This window comes from Athene cunicularia (genome assembly GCF_003259725.1).
Source record: "Athene cunicularia isolate RWA chromosome 22 unlocalized genomic scaffold, athCun1 chr22_part1, whole genome shotgun sequence".
NCBI classification, from domain to species: Eukaryota; Metazoa; Chordata; class Aves; order Strigiformes; family Strigidae; genus Athene; species Athene cunicularia.
The window spans coordinates 3283888-3298174 of NW_020799128.1; the positions used below are offsets into that span (position 1 = coordinate 3283888).

Sequence of the window (14287 nt, forward strand, 5' to 3'; positions counted from 1 at the left end):
AAAAAGAGAAAAAGAGAAAAAGAGAAAAAGAGAAAAAGAGAAAAAGAGAAAAAGAGAAAAAGAGAAAAAGAGAAAAAGAGAAAAAATAAAAAGAGAAAAATAAAAAGAGAAAATGAGAAAAAGAGAAAGGAGGAGGGGGAGAAGGCAGAGAGAGCAGCCTAATTAATTAATGAATTGACAGAAGGGCTCAATGGCTGAGAACACAAGAAAAGGAGCAATTCTGCCGTGAAAGGAAAGCAGAGCCCTGGGCCCCTGCCCCGGCACCCCCCAGCACGGCCAGCCCCAGCCCAGGGCCGCGAGGGGCATTCGGGGCTGCCCCAGCTCGGGTGGTTGGTGTCCCCCACCCTCCACGGGCATCCTCACGCCTCAGCCCTGTTCTCACGGACACGCTTCCTCTAAAGCTAGCGCTTTGCTAAAGGTGTAACGGTGCTGCTCTGGGGAGAAGGAGATGAGAAATGCAGCAGGATCTGGCCATGAGATGGGGCTGCCGATGGAAACCCCCCACTTGCAGCGGTGCCACATACTCCAACATCAAGGGCTGGCTGGTACAATTGTTTAAAGGACAGAAGGAGATGCTTTACCCCCTAAACCCTTTATTTAATAAGAAAAAGACAGTGGGTTATTTATAAACACCTTTTTCCAGAAAACCATTTGTCTTTCAACCTTCTATTTCCTTATGGATTATGTATCACTCCATACATGCTACATTTTAATGGTTGCTATTTGTTCTCCTCCCAGCTTAGCAGTGAGACAGAATTATTTGATGTTGTAAAACAACATCCTATGTTCTTCTGCATTAAAACTGGAAATACTTCAGGGGAGTATGTTTTTAAAGGGACATTGGCAATTCTGTGCTTGGTTGGAGGGGCCAAAAAGTACCAGGGACTTGTGGGACTGATGGAAAAAAAAACCCCAAACAATCGCACAAGAAACTGTTTGGCTAAGGAGGGAGTAAACACAATAAATAATCCCCAGACAAAGGGAAAATGCCATTGAGTGGATTAAACACAAAACTGGAAGGCTTTGGCCAGGTTTCAGCTCTCCTTCTAATGCAACATGACCTTGAGCAAATCACCGAGCTCGCCTGTTTGTCAATAGTTGAAAGGACTTAACAAAATACAAACCAGCAGGACTCGCTAAACGCCAGCCTCGAGGGTTTCTTCAGCCAGCGCCACTTTGCAAACGGCTTCCACCTGCATTCAAAGCCCGGCTTAAAAGGTGGCCCAGGGATGCAAACTCCAACTGCTCCAAACAGACCACTCTCTGTTCTCGGTATTTTTATTCAGTTCTTAACTAGTCTCACAGGCTGAGAAAATTCGCCTCGTGGACTACCAACAAAACAACAGTTGACAATGTAAATTCACCCACCCGAGAGCGTAAGGCTACAGGCAGCGGTCACTGTACCTCTGCGGGGTGGCAGAAACCTCCTGGTAAAGGAAATATTAGCAGGGAGTGACTTTAAAGCAAGGCATGATTTTACGGGTGCCTGTTCCCATCTGTGTTTATGCCGTCGTGTCCACCCGACCCCAGGCTGGTGGCGTTACACCTCTAAGCCGTTTGTCTCACGCTGGTTTGTAAAATGCTGCTCCGTGCTGGCCCGCGGCGCCCAGCAGATGTGTTTCGCTGCACCGTTGAGGTGAGTCAGCAGCACGGAGCAATCTCGCCGGGCGAAGTCTGCTGTCGTCTGAATCCACCGGAATTGCGGGCAGCCTGCAGAGCCCGTGTGAGGTCTGCTGGCAGCAGTTTTTCAGGCACACATCCTATGCTGGGCCTCGAGACAGCCCATAAATTCTCTTATATTTTTCATTACATCAGAAATGTTCACTATACTTTACTACCTCAGTCTGGCCAGGAAGAAAATTGTAGTAATTTTTTTTTTTCTCCGTAGGGTTATTGAAGGAAAAATTCATGGCAAACGTTTCTAATGGCTAAAAAAAAAAAAAAAAAAAAAAAAAAAAAAAGGAAGAGAACTGCCTAACTGCCTGGAAAAATCTGACAGACACATGGAAATACTTCCAAAGCACAGCTGAGTAAGCTTTCCCATCATCCCTGCAAAACAAGTGACACAACAACCTAGGACTGTCCCCTGACCTTGGGGCCTACAAAAGAAAAAGATAATAACTGTCTCCACACGCTCCTCTTCACCTGAAGGACAATCTAAAATTATTTTCTACCCAAGAGCTCGGGGTATAGCTGAGCAATTCTGAGCTCCCTCAGTAGATGGTAGTGCTGCACTGCTCATTCTCTGAATACTTCGCAGATGTTTAGAAAGTAATTTCCAGGCCTAGGCATTCAATTCTCAGCTCATGAAATATATTTAAAGGCTTCGGCTTCTGCTCTAATGCACACCCAGGGAATTCCTTGGTAGGATGTACTCATCTCACGTTATTAGCAATAGATTTGGCCATGCAGAAGGCAGACAAATAGCCTCAATGGCAGATCTACGCGCCAACAGAGAAAAGGTGAATATGTTTAGGATTTCTTTTCTTTCTCTGCAGTAAATCTCTGCATCCTGAATGAATGATGGTATCAGGTTTGGTTCGAAAAAGAAATCATGGAGCAAAGTGTCAAAAGTTTAAGAAAATTGAAATTATGGAAGAAAAGATATCACGTTGTAAATGGCATTTGCAGTACCTTGCCCATGCATGGATATCATTTTTCATCCAGCTTGGCTTATGAGAAACCATCCTCCTTGGTCCATGAAATATCTCCTTGTCCCTGGAGATAAAGCAGACAGGATAACACACAGGGAGGGGCTGTGGACAGGCGTCCCAACCAAGAGAATGGCCATCAGTCCAAGACCTGGACTATCACCTATTTTATAACTGCATCTCCCAGGGCCATTTAACGATGCCGGCCTTGCCTCCCAGTGATGAATCTGTTCGCTGCCCCTCCGAACCATCCGCCGGGGCAGAGAGGGCTCCGCAGTCCCAGGGAGGCACATTCGGTGTGCTCAGACCCAGGCAAGAGTTAAGGTGCTTGGAGAGAGATAAGTGCTGATGAAAGCCTGGAGAGCTGGTGCCTCTGCCGCAGATAAACACTCCGGCCTCTCTCCTCCCAGTCCCCCTCAGCCCAACCCAGGCCTGCTCTGACGCAAAGGGAGCTGCAGGGCTGAATGAAACTTGTTTGAGGTTCCAATTAAATCTCCACGGAAGAGGGACACTCATATCCTCTTCTGATAAAAGGTAATCATAAATCCTCGGGAGCAGAGGCTGCAGAGCACACCACCTCCCTCAGCAGCGCTCGGCTCCTTGCACCAAGATGGGCTCCAGGGTAAGAGTTTGTTTTCCTCTGCTCCACGCAACAGGTTGGCATCGAGAAGGGGACAGGGTTTGGGGTTTGAGATGTAAGGGCTGCATTAGTCCATGTGTCTTTATTGTCTACGCTTCCTTACTCTTTCTCTCTCTTAATTTTTGTATACATGTATCTCTTCTCTTGCATTAATTCTATTATTTGGTATTTACTAGTACTTGGAGGTACAGTGAGAAACCATCCCTGCTTCCCAACTTAGTGACTTGTGTGGCATTCGTATTTGATGGTAGAAGGTTTGGAGGGTTTGCTTGTTTTACTTAAAAACTGGTAAATATCATTGCCTGGGATTTCAGAAAGCCACGGGATTATTGGAAAGAGTGATAGTTGGGACTCAGCTCCATTCATTTTGCCACTTAAGTCTCTGAAGTGCCTAAGAGCTATAAGAATGCAAACGGCTGATTGTTTGGTTGGTTTAGTGCAAATTTCTGATTGATATTTTCAATGTGACCAAGCAGGCAGCCTTCTCTCAGCTCCTCTGAAGTTCTGATCTTAATCACGTATGTTAGGCTTTTAAGTCCTGTATCTTACCATGACATTTCAATTAGGTCAAATGAAAAGACACGTAGGGTAAATGAATTTCCTTTGAGATCAAATTTAATCTCCAAAGAACAAACATGGAATGGAAGATGTAGAGATTACCTCAGATAAACTGCCGGCTTGATCTGTGCTTTGAGTCTTTGGAAGAAGACTTAAAATGATGTCTTGAAGCAGGTACAGGATGTCTCAGGAGAGTGGAGATGGGTTAGAACACACTCCATCTGCAACTTTAAATGCAAGCTTGATAAAACCAGGGTCTTTGAGAGCAAAGCTGGTGGTCCCAGCTCCTAGGGAACAGCGCCCAGCTCTTGGAGGACATAGACACCAAGTGACCTCAGGAGCTGCTGTCTCAAGGGAGAAGCCATGAGCCGTGGGAGGTTGTAACACAGAGTGTTTTCTTTAAAGCTTACAGAAGACCTTCAGCCCTGAAGAGCAGGTGCCCGCAGGCCCCGGGCTGTGGGCTCTGGGCCATGGCCCCGGGCGCTGAGCGCGCTCCCCGGCGCTGGCTGGCAGCGGGCAGGGCCTCGCGGAGCCTGGTGCTGGGGGTGGTGTTCGTCGCGCTGCTGCTGGACAACATGCTGCTGACGGTCGTGGGTATGGCGCCGGCCTCGCGGTGCCCTTTGGGTCCTGCCCCGGGTTTTGGCTCTGCGGTCGGTCCCTGGTCGATGCCGGTGGGGTCCCTGCGCAGGGAGAGCCGTGGGGAGGGCTGCATGCAGGGACCCTCCAGGACACCAAGATCTGGCCAGCACCAGTCAGTTCAGCTGCGTGCCGAGCCAGAAAATGGAGCAAAAATCACTGACTAATCCCTTCCCTTGCTTTTCTTTCAGTGCCGATTGTCCCCACCTTCCTTTATACAACAGAATACGAAGGCGCAAACAGCTCTGTTGCCCCGGCCTGGACTGAGGCGGCTCCTCCAGCCTCGAAGGCTCCTCCTTTCTCCTCCATGTTCTCCTACTTTGACAACACCACGGTGGCTGTCTCGGGCTCTGCCAGTGCTGCGGAGCTGGCGAACGGGACGGAGAGCAGCCGCCGACCGCAGCCCCCCACCAGCAGCCCCCCAGTGCCGAGCGGCTGCCTGGAGGGCGAGGAGTTCCTCGCCAAGGAAAACGTCCGTGTGGGGCTGTTGTTCGCCTCCAAGGCTCTCGTACAGCTGGTGGTCAACCCATCCGTGGGTCTCCTGACCAACAGGTAGGTCAGAGACCTGGGTTCGTACCGCGGTGTAGCCCTTCAGGGACAGGCAGCTCCTGCCTGCTAATGAAATCACCACCAGCTGAGCAGAAAAGGTCTGTGCTGCACATGTGCAGCCCCTGCAATCACAGAATTACAGGGACCGGTGGGTAAAATAGCAAGGGGGAGGATATATACATCAAAATAAGCATGAATTTTACTTTTTCTAAAAGCCTACAAATGGCTTGTAAGTTTATATTACAACATAAGCCTCACTAATGCTCTCCTCAGGTGTGGACAGATGCTATTTAATACCAGTAACCATCAAATAAACAAGCAAATATTCCCAACCCGCTATGGACAGAATGTTGTTGTTCAGATTTTTTTGCCCCTGAGTTTTTCTTTGCTTTTGCTTCTAGCGGACACGTGTGAGTTGTGCCGGGCTCACCTCCACGTGTCTGGGTGTGCAGATGAGGTGGTAAACCAGAGCCGTATGTCTGGGTGTGCTTCATGGTATTATCTGGGGGCACTCAGACACCAGCTGCCTCCTTGAACAGCTCTCACAGGCACATCCACAAGTTCAGGAGATGCTCAGCAGCCCACAGAGCCATGTGTGTTAGGGCTGGGTAGCACGACCGGATCTCAAGCTGGAATGAGGAGTCCTCCCTCAGACGGTGTCTCTTTTCTCCCTTGCCAGGATAGGATACCACATCCCCATGTTCATCGGATTCATCATCATGTTCATCTCCACAGTCAGTGAGTATTGCCCGGCCATCTGCTCTTGACATGCCGCAGCACAAGAGAAAATACTTTGGTCTGTGCCTGCACCACTGTGCCCGTGCAGGAGGAAGGAGTGAGAGCAGAGCCCCCGGTCGCAGAAATCGGTGACAAGAAAGGACAAGTGGGCCCCTGCCCCCTCCAGCACCCAAACTGGTGCAAGCTGGGGCTGCTCTTCCCCTCTGTAGGTTTTAAGGCTCAGCCTGCAGTCCTGCCTGACGCCGCCTCTCTCCTTCCTCCGCAGTGTTTGCTTTCTCAGGCACCTACACCTTGCTGTTCGTCGCCCGAGCCCTCCAAGGCGTTGGGTCATCGTTCTCATCAGTCGCAGGTAAATGTTTCAGCTACGCCTCAGTGTCTGTGTTAGCTCCCTTGTCCAGGTTCAACTATCATCTCAGGAACAATCAGCAGCACAAACACACCAAGTGCCTTCCTCAGCCTCCTCCTCCTCGCTGTGCCTGCCTGGCTGATGCAGATGCTGCACGCACACAGCCCAGCCAGCGAGCAGATAAATCCCCCCAAAAGCCCAGGCTGCTTTTGGAGAGGACCCCTCGCCACCACGGCACCAGCCAGCCTGATGTGAGCTCTGCTTTCTCTCTGCTCCCAGGCTTGGGCATGCTGGCCAGCGTGTACACGGATGACTTCGAGAGGGGCAACGCTATGGGCATCGCTCTCGGAGGCTTGGCCTTGGGTGTGCTGAGTAAGGAAACCTTGTTCCCAAGGGGGTTTACATCAGCAGCATCTCCAGAGCTTTGCTGGCCATCCCCTGCAGCTTCCACCCTTCCGCACGGCCGGCCTGTCCTCCTCCTCCTCCCTCTGCTCACTCTCCACGGCCACTGCCTGCAGGACCCGACACCTTCCACCACCTTCACCAAACACCCACCGGGGGCTCAGAGAAAACCACGGCAGCAGGAGCCACGCGCTGCTGTTCCCCGGGCGCTGGGGACGGTGGCACTGCTGCTGTGTGACACAGCCTTTCCCTTGCAGTCGGGGCCCCCTTTGGCAGTGTGATGGATGAATTTGTGGGGAAATCGTCTCCCTTCCTGGTCCTGGCTTTCCTCGCGCTCTTGGATGGAGGTGAGAAGCCAATGGTTTAATGCTAAAAAAAAAAAAAAAAAAAAAAAAAAACGGGGAGAATCTCACAGGGCTTGTGTGGAGGAAGAGGCACATGAACACAGCACGGCTGTTATCATCAGCACTGGTTAGTCTGTTATTGCTAAATCATATGTTTTCTACCACCAGATGATTGACATCGTAATATAGTAAGAATTAGTCCCTCATTACTTAATAAACCCCCTGATTGCTTTAATGGCTTGAATAGCACATTCAGTAGAGCTCTTTGAACCGCGGATTCTTTGTGAAAGGCACACTTGTCTGCAGCCTCTTCACCACGCCACGAAGGAATTAGACTTTGCCAATATAAATGGTGATCCTTGTTCTTTCTCCGATGGCTGTGTGGCAGATGCAGGCCAAGGGAGCCTTCGGAGTGTAACGGCAGAGATCTAGGCAGCAGAAATGTGGGGTTTTAGTGCGAAGTATTAAGCTAATTAAATTATATTCACAGTTACTGTCTTTGCCTAGATGTAATGCGAGACATCTTTAATGAAGCATGTAAGAGCTTTTGGAAAATGAAACATAGGCCCCGCACATATGAAACTTTCCTATTTAATCCTGTTCTTCTCCATGTCTAATTTCTGTCACGCTCTAGTTGTGGCTCTGCAGCTGGCAGCCTGACGGAGAGCATTTGCATATTTGACTGCTTCATGGGTTGACAAAGTACTTAGAACGCCATCCACTTCAGGGAGTTCTGCCGCTCCCTCCCGCGGGAGCCGGGCTGGGAGCCACCTCTCCCTCTGCCCGCTCCAGCCATGTCCCCAAGCACAGACCCCGCATCCCCGGGGGCTCTGCCGGCGAAGGGGTCAGGCTGAAGGAAAAAACAGAGGGAAACACGGGTTGGAGCGCTGCTGTCTCCAGAAGCAAGCTAACATCAGCCTTTCCTTCCCAGCTTTGCAGCTCTGCATCCTGCAGCCCTCCAAGGTCTCCCCCGAGGTGAGCGCAGAGTGCGATGCGGTGCCAAGCGGCGCGGCCGGGGCCGGGAGCGGGGCTGTGGGGTGTCTGTGCGATGGCACACATGGCTCTCAGGCAGCGTGACCCCACTTTGCCGTCCCACAGAGCTCCAAGGGCACGCCGGTGTTCACCCTGCTGCGAGACCCCTACGTCCTGGTGGCCGCAGGTAAAGGCGGACGTCAGCGCGCGCCGCGTCCTCTTCCTGCACCTGAGTCTCCTGCTCAAAGAGATTCCCTCGTGTCTGCTTGAAACAGCAGCAGAAGGCGGCTAAACCAGAGAGTTTCTCCTCTTTCTCCCCGTCAGGAGCCCTCTGCTTCTCCAACATGGGGGTGGCCATGCTGGAGCCCACCTTGCCCATCTGGATGATGCAAACCATGTGCTCCCCGAAATGGCAGCTAGGTAGGTGCTGGGCTTTGCAGCCTCCGCTCCGGAACAGCTGCTTGGTGTAGTTCAGCTAGAACCAGCCTCGCTTAGGCACTGCGAGATGGATTGAATAATCTCTCATATCATTCTAAAAAAGAGGAAAACATATGCCCTCACCCGCACAGAGTGAGTGATCCCAGGCTGCGTGTTGCTCCAATTTCAGCTCAAAATGTCCTCAGTGGTAGCTATACAATGTGCTTTTCTCTATTATTGAAAAAATTGCATAGAATCAGGCTCCCCACAAGAGCAATAATGGTGGAAGAAAGGCTGTTTCACGCACGGGAAGCCTGTCGAGCCTCGTCTTCTGCAGGGCAGATAATGGTATCGTGCTGGGCTGAAATCGTGGCAGCCAGATGGGTTTTGCAGAGGCAGCTCTGAGTAAAACAAGGCCATTTAGAGAGTCCCAGGCAGGACAGGATGGGGCCTGCTAATTACCAGCTGCCTAGAAAATGTGATATGGAGATAACATTGTCTGTGTTTGCTACAAAAATAAAAACTAATTGTTATAAAACCCAATTGGCTGAGGAATGACCCAGGGGGTGCCCCAGGCTACACTTAGATCCCAAATTGAATTAATTGCAGCCTGAAGCAGGAGGGCTGAGAGAGCTCCTAATTGAGTTATCCTCTGGTCAGGCAGGAGCATCCATCCCGATAAGAGCCTGTGATGCTTCTCATGAGCAATTGCACAAGGATGGGTAAAGCAGCATCCCAGGGACTCTGGCAGGGGGAACAAGGGGCAGCGTGGTCACCTGGTAACCACAAATGTCACAGGCTGAGGAAAGCACTCAGGGCTCCCATCCCCACTGAACTCAAGGGGGACCTGTGAGGTGACTTAGCAGGACCCAGAGGTCAGTAGACACCAAAGAAAATTCCAGATATATTCACTAGATTTCCAGGTACCTGAGTTCTGAGAGCAGATTTAGATTTGAGATTTGGATTTAGACGCAGCTCACCCATCTCGCAAGCAATTGGGAACTCAAGAAGCTTGCTTGTTTGTACGCTTCAGGTTGCCCACTCCCTTAATTCTGGGAAAAAAAACCAAAAAAAAACAGAAGAGCTTGGACTAAACCTGCAGGATTAGCCGTGTTCTGCAGCTGTTAAAGAGAGGAAAGAAAATTAACCGTAAATCAGTGTGTTTCAATAAGGAAGTTGTCTTAGTGAAATGGAGCTGAGCAGTTTTATTTATAGTTGGTGGGAGAGTATATTAAAAATAAACAGCTGGTAAATCAGCAAACAGTGCAAATATTTAATTTTGACTACATAATAATCCCCAAGCTTTTCACTTAAGCAGTTATTTTATTCCTCTTTATTTAGTCGGTGAAAAGCAGAAGGGGAGAAAGGTGGAAGAGGAAGAAACTATGACAGCAGAGGACGAGCTGGGGAGAAAAAAACACTCTGGTTATCTCGCAGAACTTGGGGGTGAATCCCTGCACCTCTGCGTGCCTCAGTTTCCCCCCCCCCCATCAAAAACAAATGCATTTTCTATGCCTTCCTCGGCCTTCACAGCAGGACCCCCCCTGCTTCTACAGGGCAGGGAGCAATAGGGAGCCAGCGCAGCCGTGGCACGGGCGAGTGGCAGCCGAGGGGATGGAGAAGCCCCACTGCAGGGAAGGACCCACAAAGTGGGTGCTGGGCATTAGCCTGCTTCGCCTGGCTCGTGATATTCTCCAAATGAGAGGCAGTTAGTGAATATTTTTGCAAATCCCCTGTACTTGCTTGGGGATGACACACTCGTTTTTATTCTTCCTCTCTCTCAGGGATGGCGTTCCTCCCTGCCAGTATATCCTACCTCATCGGAACCAATCTCTTTGGGATTCTGGCTAACAAAATGGGCCGGTAAGTGGGACATAAGAGATCTGAGCTCAACCTAGCCCTGTGCTTTCAGCACGAATCACACTTGTGGTGTTGTGCACACTGAGAACATCTGCCCTCTCCTAACAGCGGCCTCGTTGCAGGTGGCTGTGCTCCCTGGTCGGCATGGCCGTGGTGGGAATTAGTCTCCTTTGTGTAAGTAGCATGACAATTGCGAGAGCTTTCTGTGGAAGAATCAGCAGGGGCAGTGTGGGTGATAACAGTGAGATAGGGCTCCGTGTCCAGCAGTCAGAGGTTCAGTGGTTGCACAGATCTGTGTTACACCTTCACACCTGGCATGGCTCTTCTGGCCTCGTTCATGTATTCTCTCTCTCTCCTCCCAAAGGTACCTCTGGCCAAAAATATTTACGGGCTGATCGGCCCAAACGGTGGCCTTGGCTTTGCCATAGGTAAGCGGTGGGCGTTCAGGCCACACAAGGCAGCTCCCACCACTGCCCTCGGGGGAGGCAGGGACTGATCGGGTCCATCTTGCCTTGGGCAGGGATGGTGGACTCCTCGATGATGCCTCTCATGGGTTACCTGGTGGACCTTCGCCACACCTCCGTCTACGGCAACGTCTACGCCATCGCCGATGTCGCCTTCTGCATGGGCTTTGCCATCGGTACGGCAGAACTCTCACTCACGGGGGGATGTACTCAGCGGGTATCTCATTCCCTTCCCTCCACCCAGCCTTCACTGCAAGCAACCGGCACGGAGTCTGCAACTCGCTCACTTATAGCCCTCCTCCAAACAGGAGAGGCACCTTTTGCTCTGTCAGCCTTTTTGCATTTTTAAATCTGCAGGTCCATCCACAGGCGGTGCGATTGTACGAGCCATCGGGTTTCCCTGGCTGATGATCATCATTGGAGTTATCAATATTGCTTACGCTCCTCTCTGCTGGTACCTGCGCAACCCTCCCGCCAGAGAGGAGAAGATTGTGAGTTTAAGTATCTTTTATTCCCTTAAAGCACAGGGGATTGATAATCCAGAGATTTGAGGGGAGATTAGAATAAATTTGCCAGGGATTGTGTCTTCTCTCTTGGGCTCTACTCCACCCTCAAAAAGGGACAAAAAACCTCAAACAATAAAACCAGTAAAGTTTAGAGCTATGGTCCTTTCCCAAACTCACAGCTGGTATTCCCTGCACAAAATCCCCTGTGGGCTGCTTTGGCTTTCTCTAAAATTGATAATGCTCCCATTAACTATTCAAATTAATCACCATTTTTCCTAAAGCATGGTTTCTTCTCTCCTTTACCCAGGCAATCTTAAACCAGGAATGCCCCCTGCAAACCAAAAGCTACAGCACTCAGAAAACCCTGCGGGATTTCCCCCTCACAGACGAGAGTGATGTGGAGGCAGAAAATGCAGAATAGCAAGTGCAAGGATGCGTGCCCTGAAATGAGCTAATGGTATGTTTGCAGAACAGGGGGTGTAATAGCACCCACAAATAACCCAGCCCTCCCGAGACTTGTGGATGCAGGATGGACACAGGCTGTACAGCTGACCTGTTCTCTCGGCTGTGCAATCCACAGCAGGGAGGAGAGACCCCGGATTCGGAGGCTCTATCTGTTTAGTTAAGCCACTCATTTGCTGTGTGACTTCTAGGCAAGTTACCCAAACTCACCTCATCTCATCTGTAAAAAAAAAAAAAAAGTTATGAAGATGAGGAGAATCGTATCAACCTGTCCTGCAGAACAACATTGTCTTGGGCACAGCCTCCCCATGCAGTAGGGGCTATCACCAACATCTCTCCCACATGAGTCCAGCGGCACTTGTTAATGTCTCTAAAGCACTTACTGTCCTTGAAAGAAAAGCACTGGAGAAAATTAAATCAGCAGCATCCGCTTGGGGAGATTTCTGTCTCCAGAATTCTGCTATAATCCCCAGCATGAAACCTTTCTGGAACAACAGGGCACTATCCATCTGTGTCACTGCCAGGCCGTCAGCAAAGATGCCACTGCGCTGATAATGTGCTCCACGCTCCTCTGAAGACAGTTAAAAAAAAAAAAAAAAAAGTTAATTCCTGTCTCGTTATAGCTTTACGTGTTGTGCTTTTGATGTGCTACTTACGGCTGCTTGTGCCTCTCTTCTGCCATCCATTAAATTAATTCATTTATATGAAGAACTCTAAGAAATCCAGGTAGAATTTAGGCTGGAAGCAGTTTCAGGCTCTGAGGCGCAGACTCAGCCAACAAACGCAGTTAGATCCCTTGGGATTGTAAGTGACTAATAGAGCATTTTTAAAAATTCCTGCCCCTCAGCTGAGATGGGGTAACGGGCTGGTTTGTGATCCTAACCCGTCGTAATGAGAAGTACAATAGACTGATTTAATTGTCCTTTTGCAATTTCCTGGCCACAGGTTCAGAAAGAGAGCAGCTGCACTGTTAACAATAATTATTGAGTATAATGGTCTGTAAAAGTACGCTACAGTTAAGTAAGAGTGGGAAGTAACAGAGGTACCAAATTAATCTTACAAATATCAGAGAAATTCCCGTAATCTCATTTTTTCCAGTGCAACCTCAAACTTACAACTTCTCTGGTTCCACTGCTGGCAGTTGATATAAATTCATTTCTGTCTTGAATGAGCAGTTGTGTAACGCACAGCCGTTTCACTTGCCAGAAAGAACAGATGATTCACTGCTCTGGAGCCCGAGCAGCACAATGCAGATGTGCTTGCCAGCAGGAAAACAGGAGGATAATAACAATTCATCAAGATTTGGTACCTTATGACTCATTACCAGAGGTCATAAATGGCTATTGTCAGGTAATCCCACATCCACGGTGGGCCCATTGCCCCTCGCTTTGCACATACAAGATGAAATTGTATTTCTTAGGCTGACTGGAAATGACTAATGCTAAGCCTGTTCTCAAAAACTGGTTATTTTTATCTTCCACCTGTTTCCCTGCTTTGCCAAGAATAAAAGGAAAAACGTGTTTGCGTTCTGTGATGGAAGGAAAAAATGTGAGCCGGCCTATTTAGGGACATATTCACACCTCCACAGCACACCTCCCCACTAAATATTAAACTCTAATGCCATCTGCGTGCCCGCTGGCTGGTTGCTCTGGAAACCCACCCACCTGTGAGCAGCACGGAGGCAGACGGGCCTCATCCCTGCAAGGTGGGCTCCCCGCCAGCCCCCCCAGCACCTCGCCCAGCGCTCTGCTGTGCCCATCAGCAACACGAGTCACTCTTTCCTCCGGCCCTGGCAGCTCAGACTTCTCAATTAATAAATTAGTTGCAGTGCCAGTATCACTGATCGAGTTTCTCTGCTCTGTGTGAGGAATTAAAGATTGTAATCTTTGCATCAAACAACCCGATTTTTTTACCCACCCTGCTGAAAAAAAAAATCTCATAATTCTTGAGTGTGTTAACAGCGATATAAATAGGTCTGCAGCCTGGGGAAACAAGCAGGGGGTCTTGGTAGCTCTGAAGGAAAGGTTTTCCCCCTTGGGCCCAACTACAGATAACGTATCCCTCACAGCTTTTGTGGTTCAAAATTAAGCCTGGCTGGGGAGCTGAGGGTACCAACCATCCCCTCCGACGCCGAGGCAGCTGCCATTTCCCACTGCCAAAGGCACAGAGGAGGAATGACCAGAGACACAGCCCGCGGCTGCCCTGCTCTGCTGCCACCCTGGTGCCTCAGCGAGACACAGGCCTCGTCCAGAACCTGGTACCCAAACAGAATCCCAGAGTCATCCGGGTTGGAAAAGCCCTTGAAGCTCCTCCAGCCCAACCCTGAACCTCACCCTGACCGTTCCCAACTCCCCCAGGTCCCTCAGCGCTGGCTCAGCCCGACTCTTCAACCCCTCCAGGGATCCCGGGGACTCCCCCCTGCCCTGGGCAGCCCATTCCAACGCCCAACAGCCCCTTCTGCACAGAAATCCTTCCTCAGAGCCAGCCTGACCCTGCCCTGGGCAGTCTGAGGCCATTCCCTCGGGGCCTGGCGCTGGGGCTTTGGCTCCAGAGACTCATCCCCCCTCTCTGCCCCCTCCTGGCAGGGAGTTGCAGAGGGCCAGGAGGTCTCCCCTCAGCCTCCTCTTCTCCAGACTGAACCCCCCCAGTTCCCCCAGCCGCTCCCCAGCAGACCTGTGCTCCAGACCCTGCCCCAACTCCGCTGCCCTTCTCCGGCCACGCTCGAGTCATACAATATAAAGT

General features: G+C 50.3%; 3 protein-coding genes across 3 annotated transcripts in view; 2 read left to right on the top strand and 1 right to left on the bottom strand.

The window, feature by feature from the left end:
* Nucleotides 1–357, bottom strand: part of ATP6V1B2 (ATPase H+ transporting V1 subunit B2) — a 7719-nt gene extending 7362 nt beyond the window's left edge. The window contains exon 1 of the mRNA XM_026863020.1: nt 345–357. Coding sequence (XP_026718821.1) covers nt 345–357 — 13 coding nt within the window. The remainder of the gene's footprint in view (nt 1–344) is intronic.
* A 2829-nt stretch (nt 358–3186) lies between these two features.
* SLC18A1 (solute carrier family 18 member A1) lies at nt 3187–11642 on the top strand. The gene is made up of 16 exons (XM_026863112.1): nt 3187–3273; nt 4255–4443; nt 4677–5037; nt 5714–5772; nt 6038–6121; nt 6398–6490; nt 6778–6867; nt 7796–7839; nt 7963–8023; nt 8161–8256; nt 10038–10116; nt 10236–10287; nt 10478–10541; nt 10634–10753; nt 10935–11068; nt 11391–11642. Exons 2-16 carry the CDS (start codon nt 4320–4322, stop codon nt 11502–11504), a joined length of 1575 nt encoding a protein of 524 aa, XP_026718913.1. The 5' UTR covers nt 3187–3273; nt 4255–4319; the 3' UTR covers nt 11505–11642.
* Nucleotides 11643–12881: 1239 nt separating this feature from the next.
* The window catches only part of MAK16 (MAK16 homolog), a 4587-nt gene continuing 3181 nt past the window's right edge, over nt 12882–14287 (top strand). The window contains exon 1 of the mRNA XM_026863021.1: nt 12882–12895. Coding sequence (XP_026718822.1) covers nt 12882–12895 — 14 coding nt within the window. The remainder of the gene's footprint in view (nt 12896–14287) is intronic.

Coding starts and splice junctions, on each gene's coding strand:
- SLC18A1 (XM_026863112.1), top strand. CDS start 4,320: ATGGCCCCGGGCGCTGAGCGCGCTCCCCGGCGCTGGCTGGCAGCGGGC. Junction 5,038..5,713: donor GTGGGTCTCCTGACCAACAG/GTAGGTCAGAGA, acceptor CTCCCTTGCCAG/GATAGGATACCACATCCCCA. Junction 6,122..6,397: donor ATCGTTCTCATCAGTCGCAG/GTAAATGTTTCA, acceptor CTCTGCTCCCAG/GCTTGGGCATGCTGGCCAGC.